The sequence below is a fragment of the Gallinula chloropus genome, assembly GCF_964237585.1.
Source record: "Gallinula chloropus genome assembly, chromosome: 2".
Lineage (NCBI taxonomy): Eukaryota > Metazoa > Chordata > Aves > Gruiformes > Rallidae > Gallinula > Gallinula chloropus.
In genome coordinates, this window is record NC_140086.1 from 57,264,873 (window position 1) to 57,286,169 (window position 21,297).

The 21,297-nt window shown below is 39.1% G+C and overlaps 1 protein-coding gene across 1 annotated transcript in view; it reads left to right on the forward strand.

Moving 5' to 3' along the window:
- The window catches only part of CEP192 (centrosomal protein 192), a gene marked incomplete at its 5' end in the record, with an annotated part of 68,715 nt that extends 52,566 nt beyond the window's left edge, over positions 1-16,149 (forward strand). Inside the window, 8 exons of the mRNA XM_084260027.1 lie at positions 114-318; positions 2,042-2,121; positions 2,984-3,079; positions 4,611-4,730; positions 9,144-9,262; positions 10,191-10,314; positions 10,773-10,831; positions 15,660-16,149. Of these exons, the coding sequence (XP_084116153.1) occupies positions 114-318; positions 2,042-2,121; positions 2,984-3,079; positions 4,611-4,730; positions 9,144-9,262; positions 10,191-10,314; positions 10,773-10,831; positions 15,660-15,798 (942 nt within the window). The 3' untranslated portion in view covers positions 15,799-16,149. The remainder of the gene's footprint in view (positions 1-113; positions 319-2,041; positions 2,122-2,983; positions 3,080-4,610; positions 4,731-9,143; positions 9,263-10,190; positions 10,315-10,772; positions 10,832-15,659) is intronic.
- Between the last annotated feature and the right edge of the window lie 5,148 nt (positions 16,150-21,297).

A 21,297-nucleotide genomic window follows, 5' to 3' on the forward strand; every position in this document is an offset into this window, starting at 1 on the left:
GTACAGCTGAACAACATGAGCTCTTGCAGCTCAAAGAAATAGAGGTGAATAGTTTGACTTGTTAATATATCAGTGTTCATGATTTTAATTTTTTTTTTCAAATTGTACAAAAGTTTATTAAAGTGCAGATTCAAGAGGCAGTTGCACAGAGCATGTCTGGAGCAGACCTTCCATCTGGAAGACATGCTGTATTTCCTCAGCAGTCAGAATCTCCTACCATCCATGTTGCAAAACCTCTTTCAGTGCTCCCTCCAACAAAAATGGAAATCAAGAACAGAACCGTTGTTTTTCCAAAAACAAGACCTGGCCAGAGCTCAGGTATTATTGCTTACCTTACAACATCTGTAGCATCTTATCTTCACTCTGAGTTTTTGTTTACTGTATTGCATGTTTGGGAATTTGAATCCCATGACTTTGCTTTTGTTCCTTTAGAATGGCAAGTATGATTTGACCAGTTCCCTCCTCCTTGCTGCTGTTTGAAATGCTACTCTTTGTAATAGAACTCTTGTTTCAGAAGTCCCCTACTTTTGTTCCTCTCCTTGTTCCTCATGCAGTGTAACCATACTCTTTTCTACTTGGGTTTGCATACAGACAGGTAAATTGTCAATCTTTTAAGGAACTGTGGTGAATGCAACCATACTCTGCCTCAGCAAAGGTGGCACTATAATGTTACTGTGTTTTGTTGAAGCTCTTTTGGGTCACTCTGGCAGTAGACCCATTCTTCTCTGTATGTGTTCCTAAGATGCATAGCACATTTTCTGCATGTAGCAGAGAAATAAATGTTCTTCCTTAAGATGATAGGTATGTCAGGTAAGAGTCTGGCTAGCCTTGTCTGTTCTTAATGATTGAAGAGGACACTGATAGTACTGAGTCTCAAATCTTCAGTCTGGCCCTTAATTCCAGTAATGTTTGAAATTCGTCAAATCACTGTAGGATTCTGTTATCTAGACACCAGATGCTTTTGGCAGTGCTTAGTTTTCCAGGTGATGAGGTATTTTTTAATGATTCACTGATGCTACTTTATTTAACAGATTTTGGAACTTGCAAGGCTTAATTTGTTGTTTACACGTGGGGTGTTTTGCTACATTTATGAGAGGGGCATGTAATACAATACTCCTTTTTTGTTTTTATAAATGTCCCGTATAATTTATATGCAGCTAAACTTTCTGAAGTGCTAATCTAAACTGAGATGAACTTAGAAGTGACCTGTTGATTCGAAGCAGCGGACACATTTTGAGGTGTCAGCTGTACTTATTGATACTGTCACAATTGGAGTTTTCTCATTATGTGAGTTGCTTTTCTTTCTGCAAGTCAAGCATAAGCTTTTATCGAGGTTTCATTATATATGTGTGTGTGTGATCATTTTATATACATATGTTTATATACACATACACACACACCCATGAAGTAACAAATACATACTAGAATGAGAACAGATTTTATTTGATGCAACTTTGTTTGATCCTAAACTATAAGGTCAGTATTTTCTTTCCTGAACAGTCAAATAATATCTTAGGAGGGAGTTGAGTATCTTGTGGTATTTTTTTGTATTTTCTTCTATTTTGGTGTGTGAATGTATCTGTAACAAGTCTGAATGCAGTACACCAAGACTGTTGGAGATGACTTGGATCTCTGTCACGTTCTGCATTTATAAGAAGCTGGCTACCAGCAATTTCTGACTGCCAGCAGCACCTTTGCATTGTGTCACATAATAGGCATCAAGGCTTTTTTTTTTTTTGAGTATTATCTGTTACTGCTTTAGGGTGACTGATGGTGAGATTTAGGTCTCACTTTGTTCCTTGTAAGCATCTTCAGTATAATTCTTTGCTATAGAAGACTTTACTTCAGATTTCTTTTATATAACCTTTCAAAACTTCCCTGATAGTGTTCTTGCTTTGAGCCTGCTCTTGGAGGTGTCATCATGAGAACTGTTTCCATTCAACTTCTCTGTGTCTTGAAGCATAGCTTCTGTTTAATCTCTTTCCACTTATGTTACTTGAACCAAGACATTGAATATACTGCTCTGATACGTCTCTTCTAGAGAGTTTTCTGGAAATGGAGAATAAAGGGGATGAAAATGTGAAGTGGCATTTGTCATCTTTTGCACCACCCTATGTGAAAGTGAGTGACTGCTACCACTGACAGTTTTATGCAAATCTCTTGGTTGTTTTCCTTCTCTTCCTGCTGTTCTCTTTCTCCCTCCATCCTCTCAAGAAAGAATCTATGTCTGAGCATGTTCCTTTTTTGTCTCTGTCTGTGTCAGGGAAATATTTTACTCCTTTCTCCATCTCTAATTTGCTCCCTGACTGTGAAACCAATTGTGCTCTGTGGGACAATTTCTGGTTCACTTACTGAGTTTACTTGTGCTCCTTCAGTATCGTCATCCAGATTTCATTAAGTAGGCAAGCACACATGAAAGATGTGTCCCTTTTGGCTGCAGAATACTATATTTGCCTTGTTTTGAGACTTGTGCTGGTGGAATTAACACTGTATGTAGTATCTCTGTAGTTAATCTAAGTTAGGTCAAGGGTGTTTGAATTACAATGCTGTCATCTATACTATTGCTGTAGCTGTACTGTTGATATTTGTAAATGCTTCCCTGGTTTTTTTTGATAGTCTGAAATGCTGTGATGGTCACTTCGATTTTATGCTAGAATTATTATGCTCAGTTGTCATGAAATGATGAAAAATGGTTATGTAGCCTCTTAGCTGTGCAGCCTAGAAGGCTGAGTGTGGCCTGTTCCAGCCAGTGCACTGCCTCTAAACTGGAACTCAGCAGTCATCAGGACTGCATAAATGTAGCCATGTTAGTCTTCGTTCATTTGCTTCTAGGGAGTCAGTATTACTTACTCAAAAGCAGCTTGAGTTGGTGTTTTTTCTTCAGTCCTTTGCAAGGCAGGCATGGGGGGGGGGGGGGGGGGGGGCAGTTGTTGAGCTTTTTGTTTCCTTTTCCTTTCTGAATCTGACTCAACTTTGCTTGCAGGACGTGGATGGGAGTGGGGGTGTCTATAGGGTTATTTACTCTGCCTTCAGATGTTCCCGTGTCTCTGGTATTCTTGAAGCTCGCAGAGAAGAGAAGGTAAGCTGACATTTATAAATATTTCAGGAGCCTTGGTGCATCTCAGTTGTAACATAGGATCTTAGATGAGAAGAAAATCTCTGAAGTAACAGTTGAACTTTTGAAGCTGGTCGTACGTTACCTGATAAAATGTTGGCCTTCCAGAACTGGATCTTGAGGTGTATCAGGTAGTCACTATTTACTTACCACGGCTGTTACACTGTCAGCTGAATTGATTCTAAAGATTCATGCAGTCTGTAGCTCAACTTTGATATGGTGGTATTTTCCTGTTTTGTTGGTGGTTGGGTTTTTGTTTTGGTTTGGTTTGTTTTAAGGTACGTTTTATTCCAGAACAGAAAATTGGTTTTAAATGCTTTGTGAAAATCACAAATAGTGCTGGGTTCTGACAAAACTGGTGTGAGAACTGCTTTTCTTGGCTTAGAAGCAGTCATGCCATGCTTACTTAAGAGGAGTTGTCTGCTCCTCAAGTTGATTTTGTGTGGCTGACAGTTTAATGTCCTGACCAGTAGAGGGTTTCATAACCGCAGTTATAAAGCACATCCAAGGACATACTGAACAGGTTTCTATGGGGATTTTGTCCCTCACCACCTCCCTCAATGCTACTTTAATCTGTGAGGATGAACAGGTAGAATTACTGTCATGTTTCTTAATGACATTATTTCTATGACGATGCACTTTCTTGTCTATTTACAAGACATAAAACTTTTTGATGTCCCTTTTCATAGTTATTTCATAATACTGAAACTCATTCTTTGAATGTAAACAATTGTCTTTGCCTTGGCCATCCTAGTTCAGGCTTATTTGAATAATGTTTACATTACTGCTGTGCCAGATCGTTGGCTGGAGCTGATAAGGTAAAGTGCTATCGTGATTTGCTGTTTTATTGCAGTGGGTATGATAATATTTGGCTAATTGGATACTGTTGTGATCTATTCTAATCTGCTGCTCCCCTTCTTCCCCCAACCTCAAGTCTGAAAACAGTGCAAGTTTATTCTTGGAATTAATCTGGTACAGCACTGTATTGAGACATGCCTTTGTTACATAGGTGACCTTTAAGGGTGATCAAATGTGATCTGTGAGCTGGTTTAAATTTCAGGCCTTCTAGTAATTGTAGAACAGTGTGCTTACAGACTTGGAGCTGGAGGAGTGCAGTTGTTCACAGGTTAGCTGTGACAGATGAAGGAAGGTATTGCTGTCTTTCAGCTGCACTTATTTCCTGTCCTGGTCCCCTTCTCTCCCCCATTTTACTAATAGAAATAGTTGTGCCAGCCCTTGCTGACTTTGCTTAAAGAAGAGTAGCTGAACTCAAATTTTGCTAGAAAGTGTTCGCACAACCTATTTCATCAGAACTTCTATTTCTTGTGAGCAAAGGAGGATGAGCTGTATTGTTTTCTGCAAGATCACCTGGAATGTGTCTTCTGTAGTGTGTAAATTTTGCGTTGACTTAACTGTAACTTTGAGTAGGTAAAATTGTGAAGATGTGCAGATTATTTTAATAAGCTTCTGCAAACTTTTCCTCTTACTTTGATAGGTTGCTGTAATCTTTTTACCTAGAGATATAGGAGATTATGCACAGTTCTGGGACATTGAGTGTCACCCAGTCGAAAAACCTGGTTGGAAACACAAAATAAGATTTCAGCTTTCTGGAAGAGTGAGTATTTAAATGCTATAACTTTTTTGATAGTGTCTTAAGCTTACTATCCAGTACTCTCCCTTACATGCACTTCTGGGGAAAAAAAGCCAAACCAAAAACCAACAAACCCTGTTGATGTTTTTCTTGGACTAAACTGTACTATTTTCCTTAAGTTACAAAAATACCTTTTCTTGTGTTGCTTCTGTTCTAATGCCTTATCTTTGGCCATTTAGAGTGCAAGGTTTTGTTTTGCCCAGCGAAAGCAGACACAATCTTGCTTTCTGTGGGAATTATTTCTGTAGATGTAAGGTTTCTGTGAATCAGACAACATGTGGATTGCTTTCACTTTAGTAAATAACAAAGCAACTGACCTTGCTATAATATGTGACAATGCAATATTGGAATTTTCAAATATTCTTATTAGAGAGATAGATGTGTGTCTAATATAGTCTGTTTAAGTATTTGGTCTGAGTAAGAACATAGGTGGGGATGATTTTTTTGGTGGGGATTTGTATGTGGGTTTTGTACATTGGATTTAAGCTGCTGTTCCTCAGCTCTAACTGTATGGTGAGGCTTGGAAGTGGGAGTTTGGGAATTAGAGATGATTTATTTTTTTAATGCTCTTGTTCCATACCTTGCTTTTAATCCTTACCTCACCATCCACACACAAGGAGTCTACAGAAGATGTAGAATCTGATACTGTTAGGAAGACTTAATTATAATGACTTGTTAAATGAGCTGAATATAAATGAAGGTGTGAGTTCAGTATTGAGTGATGGCTTTATATGCTTTACTTGATTTTTCTAAGAAGCCCAGATAAAGATTTGAGATCTTTCTTTAGAGTATCAAGAGTACTTTTAAAGTACCAAGCCTATTTCAGTAATAGGAACCTTGCTTAACCTTCTTGCTGGGATATGTTACCTCTTCTTTTGTAGGGTACTTGTTCTTCCCAGTAGTTAATTGTGTTGAAAAGGGGATTTGTTAAAAAAATGACTTCTCATTTTGGCATGAAGAATGTTTGGTCTGGAAGGGTTTTTTTATTCAGTTTTCATCTGTTTCTTTGAAAAAAATTTCCCTTAAAATATGAAAATGTCTGTCATTTGTCTGTTTAAAGCTAGTTGAAATTGAGAGAGAAATTCTTTTATCTGGTATCTGGAGTTTTGAAGAATTCTCTGCTTAAAATGTGACTAGTTGTCAGGGTTGTGTAAATCTTAGAGCAGCACAACTTGGTACTTGCTTTTGAACTGCCATGTCAGATTTGTTCCTCTTGAGTTTTTTGAAAGCTGTTGACAATTAGATCTTTCCAGCATTTCTTTGTGCATACGGGAAAAAAATTTGTAGCAAACACTTGAAATGTGTCATGGTGATTCTGAAAGAGAGTTGAAAGGGAGATACTTTGTTTATTAACTAGATATAGAACTTTATATCTGTTTGGAAGGTGGGGTCAACAGAGGACCTTTTCTTGGATTGTTGCAGCTTTTTAATCAGATCCACTTTTAGTCAAGACAAGTCAATTATGATCTACTGTGTCTTAGGGATCAAGAGTTTAGACTTCACTACAACTTTGAAAAGGACTTGGATGGATCCTGCTGGCTTTGCTGAGGCAGAGGGCTATGGCTCTGGCTAATGTGACTTGATAGAAGGAAGTGGGAAGACTGACTGTCATTCAGAGTGACTGAGAGGTATTTATTTATAGCAGCACTCCCCAAGAAACGAAAAATTTGGAAGAGCTCAAAGAACTAAAAAAAACAAGGTGAAGTTAGGAAAATCAGTGTCATTGCCATTTTATTTCCTGAGAAAAACAACTAATGGTGGCTTTTTGATTATGCTCTGCGTGAGTTTGCAGTCCCCACCACTGGAAACAATCATAGCCAAGAGCTTGGAAGATCATGTCTCCAAAACTGATCCCACAGAAAATGAAGGGAAGGATTCTACCTGTGCTTTGCAGCCCCAGCCTCTCAATACTGACCATTCAAAAGTAGCTTTTTGCTGTCCAGAGAAACTGCTATCAGATGTTGTTCTAAGATCATTGAGATAAGAATGAGTATGTTCACTGTACACAAGTCTTGGGGTGGCATCTCAGTCTTATTATTGGTCTTTTCTGGGGAAACGGGGAACTAGCAAGAAGCTGTTGGAAGGCTGTGGTGGTTTGACCCTGGCGTGGGTCATTTCTGTGGGGTGCAGTCATAAATCATAGCATGTCTCTCAGTCTTTCAAGTGCAGACTGCTCCAGCCTGGTCCCCCACAGAGTAACGAGCTTCCCCCCCTGCAACCTTGCTCCAGCACAGGTCTCTCCCTTGCTCATCTTTGTCTCTGTCTCTCTCCATGGGCTGTGAGTGCTGGCAGAGGCTTGCGCCAGTGTGTGTCACAGCATCTCCTGTATGTCTCCACCTGCTCCAGCATGGGGCCTCTCCACAGGCTGCAGGTGGGGCCTTGGCCTTCTCCATGGGCTGCGAGTGGACACCTGCTCCACCATGGGTTTCTCCACAGGCTGCAGGGGCATCTTTCTTTCAGACACCTGGGGTGTCTCATTTCCCCCTTCCCTGGCCTTGGTGTCTGCACACTTTCTTACATCTCACTCCCTTCTCTGGTGGCAAAAAAGCAGCTGCTTGCGGTTTTTTTACTTCTTAAATGTGATTCCCAGAGTTGCTGTGCCCATGGCTGATGGGCTCAGCCTTGGTCAGCAACCACTCTGGCCTTGGCCTGTCTGGTGTTTGCTCTGTGGGGTCTGCAGAGAGCTTCTGGCTGCTTCTTGCAGAAGCCACCTCTGGAGCCCCACCCTCTCCACCAGAACCTGGCCATGCAAAACCACAACAAAGTCTGAAGCAGTATCTAGGTTCTGGTTGGTTCTTCAGCATGTGGAAAGTTGAGGACTGCATAATGAATCCCCGCAGTCTGAAGATAGTACGAATAGCAGTGCATACCATTTATTGGTCTACAGAGTTTATTCACTTTAGCTGTGTAACTGTGTAATTTTTAATGTTATGTTTTACAACAAATGGAGATGAGTTTCTTAACACCTAAGCCACTGATTACTAAGAATCTTGTTTTAATTTATTACTATTATCAGCAGAATTAAAGCTGTATCATCTTTAAGTATGCCAGGAGTGAGAGAAGGAAAAGTTAATTTTAAGCTGTGTGAGCAAAATAATTCTGAAAGCTAAACAAATTTCTCTGCTCCCAAGGCTGCTTTGGAATAGCAGCACTCAAATTTAACCTCTTGGATAGTGTTAGCAGAAAGCTTTCATTTGAAACAGGTACAGTCAGTAGGGGCGATGATAAAGCATACAGTGCTTATAAAGATGGGGGAAACCTGATTATTTCCTCTATGCCTTATTCTCGTGCCGTAAACTTACCTTATTGACAAATCAGAATTGGAATGATAATGCTGAGGCATGATACCCATAATTTTTCACTACATGGAAAATTAAAGCCTCTTGAAACAAGACACACAGACAGATCCCTTTTTGTATTGGGTTCTACTCTGGTTCGTAGGTTATTTGCAACTGAAAAATATTATTTAAAATTAAGGTCTTTTTTGGCTGCTGCTATTTCTGACAGGCTGATTAGCAGCTCTTTCAATAGAAGAAATGAATGTCTAAAAGACAAGTTTGTCATAGCAGCTCTGTTGAAGATTAATCTATTTTTTAAATCTCCACCGTGTAAGGGAATCAACTGCTTGTCTAAAATGTCAGCACCCTTTCAAAAAGTGAAGTAATGTTGTACTACAGTAAGTGTAGGGGGTTCTTCTGGTTCTTTCACTTTGTTCAAGGTGGTTTGACCCAAAGGGCTGCAAACAGTATGTGGCTTGATTTGTTTAACGCAAAAAGTTCCCTTAGGGTGGTCTCCTTGTCTTAGGGTACACTGAGTGGAGCTCCTGACAGTGGTAAATATTTTGGCCTAATTTCTGAATGTAGCAACATATAATGTATTAGCAGATTCCGATTCTCTAAAGAGACCTTTCTTTGATAAGGTTGTGTTGCTCATAATGCAAAATTATTACAAAGCTTTTTTGCTGTTGTGAGAAATCAAACTGTAACGATGACTTGTGCCTGCCTTCTTCCTGAGCGGTTGTTTATCTGACTGTTGTTCTTGAGGCATATGGGCAGAATATCTGTAGAGGAGTTGTTTTTTGGTTTGGCTTTTAGTAAAAATCCTTGCTGCTAGCAGTATTCTCGAGATTCCACCTGCACTGCTAGTTTGTTATGAACTGGCTTGTTACAAATAAGAGTCTTAAGCCCCAGAAGTCTGTTAAAGTATTCCTTCTAACTCATTGCTTCTGTCTCAATGATCCCAACTTTATTGTTCCTGAAAGATTAGATTTATTTTTTAATAAATGTCCTGGATTGTGCAAGGAAAATGACTTCCATACTTCAATACTTAAATACTTCTGAATGGAAAGTTTAAAGGCTGCTTTATTTTTGCCAATAGGGTACTAAAACAGAAAATGAAACTTCGGTTGTGAAAGCTTCTGCAAGTGCCCCCACAAACACAGAGCTTCCAGTTATACCAGAAATGTTTTACTCTGATGCACGTGAAATTAAAGCAGGGTACGTATGGACAGCACTTGTAACAAGAGAGTGTGCAACTGGGTAAAAGTTGGTGGGGGGACACACACCACCAATTGCACAACTGAAATCTTTTTACCATTAGGACAGCTATGTGGTGGAACAAGCTGTGCAGTCTCTGACCTTGAAAGTTTTCAGGATCTGACTGGACAAAGTCCTGAGCAGCCTGGTCTGACCTCACAGCTGATCCTGACTGGAGCAAGAGGTTGAACTAGAGACCTCCTGAGTCTCTTCTGACCTGAACTATCCTATGATTCTATGTTAAAGAGTAAACAACTGCAAAAGAGACTTCTCCAACCTCTTAGAGCAGACTGAACAGTACAAAGCCATTGCTTTTTCTTTGCAGTTGGGTTTCTAAGTTACCTACCCATGATTTGCTGGTGTAAGGGAACTGGTGTCAGCAGTAGAATCTCGTGTATGCTTTTTGTGTATTCCCCTTTTGGAGACTCCAAAGAACTGTAGAGGCAGTTCTCAGAAGATAGCTGTACTGTGTGTCTTAACCTGGGCGTTCTTCTGTCTTAACTTGATTTCCAGTTCTTCTACTTGGGATGATGTGAATATAGCAAGGGAGTAAAATGTTTTTGTTAAACACAGCATCTCTGAGAAGAGTCCAGTTCTCCAGTAAAGCATGTGGCAGGGGCAGGAGGAGGGTGTGTGTGTGTGTGGGGGGGCAGCATATTAAGACTGAAAGTGTCTAAGTAAATGTACATTTCTTTAGGACACAGTGATGCTTTCATTCTTTCTGACTAAAATGTCTTGCCTACAAAATTTAGACTGAGAGAGTTGATGTCTTCAGGGCATTTCAGTTGTCCTGATTTAGTCTCAGAAAATACACCTGTAACCTTGAAGTATTCAATCTGGACCACATGAGTAGGAAACCTTAGTATCTTAAATTCCTTTTCCAAACTAGGCAAAATGAGATGATTCGAAGGGTGTATGCACCAGAAGACCTGTACACTTTTCCTCCAACTAGAGTTGGGGAATCATGCACATTAAAGGTCAACCTGCGGAACAGCACCTTTGCAACACACTTGGTAAGTTTGACAGACTTCGTTTTAAATGCATTTGCACAAGTCCTTCCAACAGTTCAACTGCACTTGCTTTTTCCATTCTTGACAGAAGATTGCTATAGTAGAAGTCTTAGTTTGTTAGTTTCAAATGTCAATATTATATTTGAAGAATTTGGCTATGGCTTGTGTAATTTCTCTCTTTTGTCTGAATCAGAGTGTATTTGTTAGTTTCTGCAACTGAAAAAACCCAATTAATCGTAGTTTGTGTAGACTTCTTTTATCCTAATTTTTTATTTTATTTTTAAACTTTGAGATGTTCATTTTTCTTACTGTGCACAGGTCTGGCCGTGCTGTATTTTTAAACCCTGGCTCTGTGTAAATCTGTATTTGTATGTGACCTGACTTACCTTAAGCATGTCATGAATTGAATACAATAGGCTTAGATATATTGTGCTTTTAAGCTTTTCTGTATTAAATTGCAGCTGAAATTTGTAAGTCCCGGAGAGCCTTTCTACATCAAGCACTCCAAATATTCTCTAAGGTGAGCAATGCATATGCTAACATACTGTCCTCACAAAAAAATTAAACAAGTAATTCAGTAAGATAAAAATCTTCTCTCTATGTACAGTGCTAAAACACAGACATAAATATCCAACGTTCTGACTGTCTAGTTAAAGGGGGTTTTGGCTGTGGGGTTTTTTTTTCCCCCTCCTAAGCTGTACTCTGTAATCTTGGTTAGAAACAGAATGAGCCCACACAGTTATTTCTGCATCTGCCAATTTCTTCCCTGCAAATTGTTTCTAACAGTGCTGCTGCTTTTAATGCTAAGCCTAATGCTTCATTTAACCATTTGGCATGCTGTGCACAATCAAGTCATTCCTTCCATTTATACTTTCTGCACAACAGACCAAGCAAATTGCCTTCATCATGCTTCTAATTTGACAAACCTGCAGAGCTGCATCAAAGATTCTCTGCAAATACAAGGTTTGAGTAGCCGGTGGAATTGCCTGGTCATACCAAGTATTTCAGCGTGCTACCTGCATAAAAGGAGTCTTTGAGTTGGGTGATAACAATCCCTCAAAATAAACCCAGTCATCTCTGGAGTTCATTACAAGAAGCATTTGACAGTCATATTCGTCATCTCTTCAAGAAAGTACAGCCTCTCCTGTGCTCATCTCTGAGCAGTGGGGTTGTCAGGCAGACAGAAATGCAACCGTTGTTCCCGCTCTAAAGTCAGGCAAACTGAGGGCATTCAGAACAGAAATTCTGAGCAAAATCCTAAGGGGAACTGGAAACTCTGGCTGCTAATCTAGCTTTGTGTCTATGATACTTAACTTTTATTGTACAGACAGGGCTGTGGTGGCGTTAGCCACGAAGTATTCAAGGTAATCTTAAGGTCACTTTTCAGTGTGAGGCAGTATAACTCCACTTAGGCATGTGCTCCAGTATTTCTGTTTAACTGGCATCTTGTTTTGTAAATAGGTCAGATTAGACCACACAGAAGGGGTTTTCATGAAGGCAGGGACCAAGATAAAATCTATACAAATGAAAATGACTAGCTAGATCTGTCTGAGGCTGTGCAGCACCAGACAGACAGTACGACTTGATTGTCTCTGGAAAAAGAGATGAGTAACTTCACTTGAAGGCGCTTAGATACTTCAAAAATATTCTGGAGGAATGCTGTAGAAAGTTGTTTGGTGTGTTCACTGTGAGAGATGATAAACTTCTATTGCATTTTTCCAAAGTAGGCTTAAGTTTTAAAATTCAGTCTGCTGTTTTTGTTTAAAGGTTATCAACTGAACATGCTACACTTTCTACAAGTGTGTTTTAATCTAGTAACTTTGGCTGGTTTTTTGGTTGTGAATATTGGCCTTTCCTAGCTTTTTAAAAATTAATTTATCTGAAATCAATATAGCTCTCTGAAGAAGTTCTCCCATTTAAGAGCAAAAAGCACAGAAGAATGTCTTGGATAGAAGCTTTAAAAAAAAAAAGTGTTAAAAGAACTTCTTTAAATGGTTTTCATCTGAGCACAGCATTGAGGAGGATTTCAAGAAAGCCAGTGTTAACTCTTTCTTTCTGAACTAGGTTAACTGGCCATCTTACCAAGTAATGTTCAAAAGGAATTGTATAAGACAACTGTTTGCAGGAACTTGGAATATTACTCTGTAAATAAAAGTGTAAAAATAAAGTACCATCTACCTGTATTTTTGGACTAAAACTATGCTATCGAGTAAAGGTGATGTACTTCATGCTTTTCATTTTGAGGGCCAAATTTGAAAGCACTCCTGAGTAATCAAGTTTTAAATCTAGATAATGGAATTGCAAATTTGTATTGATATTTAATATCAAGAGTCTGACCTTCAGATATTGGTATAGTGCCTTGCCAGTTCTCGTTCAGTTGGTTATGTCATCACAGATACCAATACATAGTGCTACTTGACCACAGTTTGCTCATTTGAAAATAGTAATGGGCCTTATCCAAACACTGTGTCTTGCAGCCAAAACTGTAGCAAAAGAGAAAGGAAACCAAATCAACAAGCAGAATTTGAATAATTTTCACCAAATACCTTAAAGCATATGTTTTGGTTTTTAACCAGCAAGATGTCATTCAGCTAATAAGTCCTGCAAAGAACGGATGGGAAGGAATTCTGTCTGGAATTTGCATTCAAAGGAGGAGATCAGTTTGTTGGCAGAGTAGATGTTTTTTTTTAACTGCAGAGAGATGGCTTTTAAGTGATATAAACATTTATAGGGAACATTAAAAAAGCCCACAACTATTTAAACACCTTTGGCTGAGCTGTGTTTCTGGAAGAACTACTGGGTTATGCTTATCTAAAAAAAAAGTTTAAAAATGTTTGGTTTATTGCCTTCAGAAGGCATCTGAAATAAGTCAGTTACAGGGTAGGATGTATTTCAGATATTAATAAAATGTAAAACTGTTACTTGCTTGACTGTTTCCAGCAGCCACCATTACAGTTGTCAGGAGCTGCTATTCATTGACAATAGATCTGGTTACTATGGCTTCGGTGCAGTGTACCTGTATTGTTCTGTTTAAACTTACCTATTGCTGCCATTGTGTTTAGAGGACTACAGTGATGGTGTGTCTGTGAAGTAGGCTTCAGATACACCTGGCTTCTCAGATAGACCACTTGAAACTGATGCAACAACCTGTAAAGGCCATATGGTATTCATAGGCTAGTTGAGTTGCAAAGATAGTGAAAGGTTTGAGGTGAAATAAGATTTTCTAAGAGAAAAACTGTTAATTGTGGAGGAATTCCGGTTGTCCTGATGCTATTCTTGAGAAAAATCCTCCAGGTTGCTTCATTTCTAAGAATGTTTATGCAGTGTAGTGTCCCACAGAGCTGTTGTAGCTGGAGTGTGAACTTTCCTGTTTGTTAGTTGAAGAAAATGAAAACAGCGTCTTTCCCTTTGAATTAGGAAGCAGGAGAATTCAGGTGTGTCGAGCCTTATCCCAGTTGTGAGGAACCAACTGATTGCTGCAAAACAAACTCTTAAGTAATGTCTGACTAATTCTGCTTTTAGAGAAAAATAATGGGCATAGCACCAACCAAATGGACGCCTGAACTCAGAAGTCAGATGGGATTGAATATAGGTGTCGTATGCTAAGGCACTGTGCTCTGCCTCACTATTGATGAGGTCGTGTAGTATGTGTGACTGAGAGTAATAATTGACAGCCAAATTTGGAAGTCTCTTTAAAAGTGTTATTTAACTTATTATCAAGTTTTTGACAGTATAATCTTGAGTTGGTTATATTGTTAATTTTGAGTAAGCATTAGGATATTTATGGAAGCATATGCATATTATTTTGGAGATGATGATACAGACTTGTGCATCCTTCCTGACTTTCTCCTGAATTTACTTCTATTTTTGTAAATTCTCAGGCAGCCTGGTGGTTGTGGTTGTATGAAGCTTCAGACTCTGTTCTTACTAATAATTTGTGTTTTCTAATGCAGTGTATCAGTTACAGATTAAATAGTCACACTGCTGCTCTCTATATAAAATGGATTTTAAAAAAAATATAAAATGGATTTAAAAAAAATAAAGCAGAATAAATATTTTCATCCCCTACATTATAGGTAGACGAAGAGACAGAGCATGCCAGGTTTGTTATACAACACTTGGCAATCAAGTATGAGACATGAAACCCTGATCTGGCTGCACACCTTTGCTGTATTCTTGATTGTAGTTCAGTCTAACATAACTGGTACTTTGTTTTAGTATTAATCCAATAAAAAACCACAGTAGCACCTGTCTTTATTCTTAATGTGTGTACTCCTAAGTTACTTCATTTACTAGTATCTTAAAGAAAAGGAAAAAAAGAAAGTCAAAATACATTTGCTAGTGTGACTCTTTTAGCACTAAGGATGGTACTAAACGGTGTACCTGGGATCAGGCATAAATGTAGGGCCAACACTATGATTTCCAAACGTAGGAGAAGGGTAAGAGCCCAGACTGATCACGGTAGGTTGGATTAGTGTAGAGGGGAAGGGAATGTGAAAATGTAGGAACAAATTAAGGAAAAGTAGGGGAAATAAGCAGACTCCAAAGGATGCTGGATGGGGCTAAATACTTTTAAAGGGGAGGGGGTGGAAAGAAGTGTCAATAAAAGAAATCAGAGTGGCTTTTCTCTCTCTGTGTCACTAAGTGCTACTGTTCAGATTTCCTCATTCCAATACGGGCCTGTAGCTGTTACCTGTTTGTTCGTGCTGGGTGGAATCCAGTGGGCTGCCAATCAGCAGGTCAAGCTTGTTGCTTGTTTGGCTTATATTTTTAAAACATTCACTCTCAGCTTTTGACAATGAAGACAGTCACCCATTACATTTGGAATGTTTTTATGCAACCTGAATAGAAAAGGAATTAAACAACCTAAAAAGGTGTAACGTAAAATCTTTAGAACACTGTTGGAGGGTGGGTATGTTGACTTGCAGTGATTCACCAAAGTATTTCTTAATGTGGAGACAATTAGAAGTAATTAAAGTTATTTTACTGGTTTCAAATTGGTGGAATTTCAAGAAGAATTGAGTATTTGTCTACTTGTCACATGACTTCTGAAGGGAAGAAATGTAGTAGCTTTGCTCTAAATGCAGCTTATGCGTTGTCAGTATAATTGCAAAGAGACAGCCCAAGCTTACCTAGGTGAGCTAGCAGAAATAAGTGTATTGCACGATGAATAGGAAAGAATGACCTTTACATCAGTCCCTCAGAAGAATAATAGATAACCAAATCTCTCAAAATAAACTTGATGATCCTGTACACATCCAATATACTATTCTGGTGAAAAACAAAACTAGACAAGATTTTTTCTGCCTGTATTAACAGTGGATTTGCACATAACTGCCTTTTTACAGATCCCATCATTACATCAATGTCCCAGTCCAGTTCAAGCCAAAGGCAGAAGGGGAGTTTGAAGGTCTCTTCGTTGTGCGGACATCAGGCTGTGGCGTGGTTACTGTTCGACTATGTGGTAAAGCTCTGGCAAAGAAATAGGCCAATTTTTATAGCTGTTTATAATAATTTATAACAGTTGTATGCCTTTTAAGATATTCAAGGATTTGCTACTACATTTCTGTACTAACGTCCTACTTGTTTTGCCCTGTGATGCTGCTTTGATGGAAAGTCGTCTGTAAGATGAATTATGGTGCTCGTTTTACAGATCTGTTTTCACAGTAAAAACACTGAGAAATGACATTGTATGTTTTAAAGTCATGTTCTAATTTATGTTTCTGCACTTTTGTTGAAAAGGAAAATTTTATATTTTTGCATTTATTAGGAATAGCTAGATTCTGATATATTTTATTTTAAACATTGTAAATACAGAAATAAATTTTATGTTGTTAACAGTTGATTCTACCTGATTTTTGTCTTTGGTTAGAGGGTTCCTTGCTGTAGGTAAGGGATCAAGCTGCCTACTCCTAGGCAATACTATTTTGGGGGGGCTATGGGAAGCAGGGCGGGAGGGACTGTGCTATGGAAGCTGAGCTGTTAACATCATGTCATCATCTGGTAAACCTGGGACCGGAGCAAAGATTTGACCATCAGCCCTTAACTTTTTACGCAGTTCAGTAGTGGCATAAGGACTGTCTTTAACAGTGTGAGAACAGTGTAAATGAAACATAAGCAGTACTGCCTCCAGTCCTCCAGAACAATTCATCTAACCCAGTATTCTGTGACAGTGGTGAAAAGATGTTGCTTTGAGAGCTGCTGCCTTTGGTTCATGTTGGTTCACTTCATGTTTCCTTGGATTAGGGCTCAGGTGTAGATTCCCACCTACCCTTTTTTCTACCATTTATGAACCTGTGTATGAATTTATCCACCTTTTTGAACCCTTTTGCCACCTTTTCTCCTCAACTTCATGTGACAGCAAGCTCTAAAAGGTCACCGTGTGTTATTTTAACAAAAGATGGTGGTTTTGTGTGCTAAACTGTATTCTTTCTAATTTTCAGTACTCTTCAGTTCTTACATTGTAGGACTCAATCAGCTTGCCTGTTGTTACCATGTCCTTGGTACCCTTTGGCTCTGTCTGCTGTTTTATTTCAGTAGCATGGAGCTGTACGGCTGCAGTTGCCTTGAGCTAGAAACAGAGCTTTTTGACATCACGTTCTGTCATAGCATATGTACATTATTCACTTCTTCATGTTGGTAGCTGTGCATATGAAATTCCTTTCAATGTGACATTGTTTAACTGCACTTTCAAATAACAAATTTGAAAAACAAAAAAGAGGAAAAACCTGAGGTGCCCAGTGCATTGCCTTTGATACATGCCACCAGTAATATGCTGAAGAATACTAAAATGGACTAAAACTGCTGTTTCTTAATAAAAATGCCCACTTGTTTCTTAATATTGGAAACCAGGAAGGGAAGATTTACTAACATAATAGACATGGCAAGACTTGCCACCTCCTTGTTCTCCCATCAGCACTGTGTGCTAGGTACTGTGACCACATTGCTTTTGCTTTCTCTGCCAGGGGCTGCTTGCATATTTCCCTAGTTAAGATACCTGTGTACTTCTGAATGCAGAATGGGAATGGAGGGAATTTTCTGTCTCCTGCTGTACATCACTAGGCTTGTCTGCTTCATTTGAAAAAGAACCTTGCAGTCCAAAAGCCTAGGTTGGGTCCGTTTTAGGAGCACGATCACAAATATCTGGTCTTCTGGTGGAAGAAAGACCAAGCTTCTTATTACTACCTTGAAAGCCTTTGTGTTTCCTGGATGGATATCTTCCAGCTGTCCTATGTTCTGAAGTTTTCCTTACCTCTGGCTAGTCTACAGTAACACTGGTGAAATGCAGGTTGTATGGGCTTCAGGTCATTAGCTCCAAATGTTCTACAGATTTTCTTCTGTTGTTTCATGTTGTTATGTGTTCATGTAGCTGAAATCTTATTTATTGAGGGGAAGGCTTGTGATTTGCTGTTTGTAGAAGTCATGTTTACTATATATCTACTACTCTAGCAGCTAATCTTCACTACCCACTTAAACCTGGCATTTTACTAAGCACTGCAATTTCGTCTTACATGCTAAACTTGATGGTAGTCTTTTCTGAACCAGTTTCTGGAGGGACTGGTTAACCTTTACCTGTCCCTCAAGGACCTTGGCTTCTCAGTAGAAATGGTCTTTAAATGACTGTTCAGTAAGGAAAGTGGATCATTGATGGAGGAAGAACCACTGTGTGTTGATAAAAGCGATGTGATTTTATAACTTTCACTTTCCATTGGGGCACTTTTAGTAGTAGTTTCCACAAGTTTAGATGACAGTCTCTCCTGTGGTAAGATTCTTCATGATATTGGTTTCTGTACGGATAAAAACGGTTAAAAAGTCCAAAATTTTTGTGAAAAGATTGATTGCGATTTTCAATTTATTCCAGATTATTTTACCTCTAAATTTCAGTCTGGTAGAATTACACCTTCATGATTTTGATGCTGAACTGGGCTCTCTTCCTTCTGTAAGACAAGCTTCTCTAAAAAGAAGCAGTGTTTGTGCCTAAGGAGTTCACACAGCTGTCAGTGTTGTCACCGAGATATCCCCCCTGAGTAGTGGTGTCTGTAAAAGAGCCCCTTTGCGCTGCAGTAAGAAACCCAAATTTTGGAGAGCTGTTTATTTGCTCTAAATTCAGAGTTGGCTTTGCACACTGTTCCTGTGGTAGGAACATGTTGTCTGGGGCTCTGTTCACACTTCTGTTGTGGGCTTTTCTTGAGCTGAGAAGAACTGGGAGGAACGGTTACACGTTCTTCCCTCTGTTGCCATCTGGGCTGGACGTAAGGGAGGGAAAGCACCGGATGTGCTGCTGTGGGTGCTCTGATGAACTGTGCTTGTGTGTGTGTGTAAATGTGCAAATATATGGATGGGCAAAACACGTTGTGAAGAACACATACTAGCAAATGACTTGCAATTATTCATTATTGAAGGGAATCCTGCTAAATATTTTGGCATCTGTTTGCAGCCCATTTTGCTTGTTTCCCTTCTCATAACAATGGCTTTCTTTGCAGCGCACAGAGGAGGTTACAGGCTGGTAACTCCATGGCCAGACTCTGTGCTGTTGAACATCCCCGGAGCACTTGTCCCAACAGTTGTTTTGGCAGTTGGGGTTTATATCACTGTACCTGCAGTCATGAGACAGATCAAAATGTGATGTAGGAAGGATGTGTAATCTTTTAGTATTTCTACTCCTTAGGCTCTTGTTTCACAAGTGCTTAACGTAGTACTAAAAGATGTGTAATTAACCTACTTGATGAAGAGTAAGTTACACTTGGCTTTTTTTTTGTCTCCCCGGTTTAAGTACCCCCAAACTATTTTGGTGTGGTTACAATAGTCATTGAATGTGTTAGCAATAATTATCATATCTAGACACAGGCCTTGTCATATACAAGTAAAGCAGATCATCCCTAGGAAGGGATACGCTCTAGCACGTGCAATGTAAACTTGAAAACTATTTTATTTTACCTTTTTGCTGAGGCAGAGAAGCTGAGGTAAAAGAAAGAAGTGCTTCAGTGGAAGCCCAAGTCTTTGACAGACAGCTGATGCATCAGTTCCCGATAAAGGTTTCCCCAGTAATGGAGGTGTGAGAGCTGGATCACAGCTGCTGTATTTTCACTTGCAAAGTGAGAACATCAGTGGGACTTCAAAAGTCTTGGGGAAGTCACTTCAAACTGCTTCCATTCCTAGTCCATCAAGTGAGGCTGCTTCCTTTCCCCACGGCCGGTTTATCTGTGAGGTAAGTAAGCTTTTGTACTCGAGACAATCTGCTTTGAGTTGTCCAGTGCTTACCACAGAGGAGCCCTCTTCAGTCTGCACATCTTTTAGGGATACAGAAAACCAGAACGATTCTGACCAAGGCAGCAGATTTGATTAAGAGCTTAAACCATGATACTTTTGATAGAAGAAGCAGAATTAGCTTTGGGTATAATACTTCTCTCATTTTGGCCAGTTGGTTTTCAAACCTCCTTCATTTTTCTCCTGTTGGATGCAATCTTTGGTCTCAGAGGGGGAAGGCTGGCTCAAACATCCCAAGCAGACAGACTTAAAACAAAACCTCCAAACAATGTGTCTTTAATTACACTGATCTTACTCGTTGGGTTTAAGACCAAACAGAGAAAATTCAGAAATAAATTATTTTTAAAAATTCATTAGGTGTCTAACACTAAGGATGTCTTTGTACCTGCTCAACCTAATTAGGATATTAGTAATCATAATTATTCAACAGCTTTGTAAAGTTTTCACATCATTGACTACAAATGGAGTTATAATACATTCTGTACACGTGCTTCAGTGTGTTTTGGAGATTGTTGCCCTGGCATCTGAAACTAATTAGTGTTCAGAAAAACCTCGGGAAGATGCATATCAAGGCCTGGCTGTCTAGAAAATTATTTTGATGACATAAAAGGTTAAAATGGCAAAGAGAATTTTGTGAGTTTTTTTTAGTCAATGAAGTTAACTGAGGGCAATGGTGGATTTTTGAAGTAGTTAAAGACTTGGGGGCATTTCTGTGGTAGGAATGCCTTTTAGGGGAAAAGAGTATTTTCTGGCTCCTGTGATTTGTGGAAGAGTTGGGGGGCTATGGGGCTATCAGAGTTCACTATGAAGTTAGTAGTTAATGTATCATATCTGTGAATTATGCTAGTTTGCTATATAGTAACATCTTTGGAAATGAGAGGAGGCATTATGGGAACAGAAGTCCTCGGAAGCTAAGGAAAGCTTGGGTATTTGACATCAGATCAGTTGTCCCTGGGACTGTAACTGAATATCCTGACTTTTTTTTTCCCAGCTGTCTTGTTCTAACTTTTTTCCCAAAAACCTCTAAATGATAGAAGTTCATGCCTTGCCACTTTCATTGTACAGCATAGAAGAAACTTATTCGTGTCTTAAAGTCGGTAAGACTGACATGGAATATTTGTGTGAAGAATCCACCTGCCTGCAGTGATGCCTCATATTCAGTAAGAAAGATGACTGTTAATTAAGTGATGGCATCTGTGCTGTGCTAATTTTCTCACTGGATTTACCAGTGAAAACAGAATATTGATTATAGCTTCCCATTTGAAAATCTGAGTTGCCATTAACAGTAGGAAAGAAGAGATTTTTCTCAATGTGCTTATTAACATTAATGAATTATTTTTGTTCTTTACAACACTCTGTGAGTTGGCTGATGCATCCTGTAACATGCAATCTGTGTTACAGGTTCCTGGGTAGTGGTAGCTTAAAGTACAGAATAAACAAGTCTTGCAAGCTGGAACATGATGAATTAAAAAGAAGGGTTTCTTGAAATATCTTACTCATTTACCTAAGCTGCTCCTTAAACCTTTTCAGACTTCATGTGATGTGCTGAGTCAATAGTAGCATAATGAACACCTCACCATATAAGAAAGTTAAGATAGAAAATTAACAATTCAGCTTTCAATAAGATACTTGTAGACCACAAAGCTTCCCCAGGGTTATCCTTCGAGCTGACATGTTTTATTTTTGCTGTATGATTGACGTAACTCATTCATGAGCAGT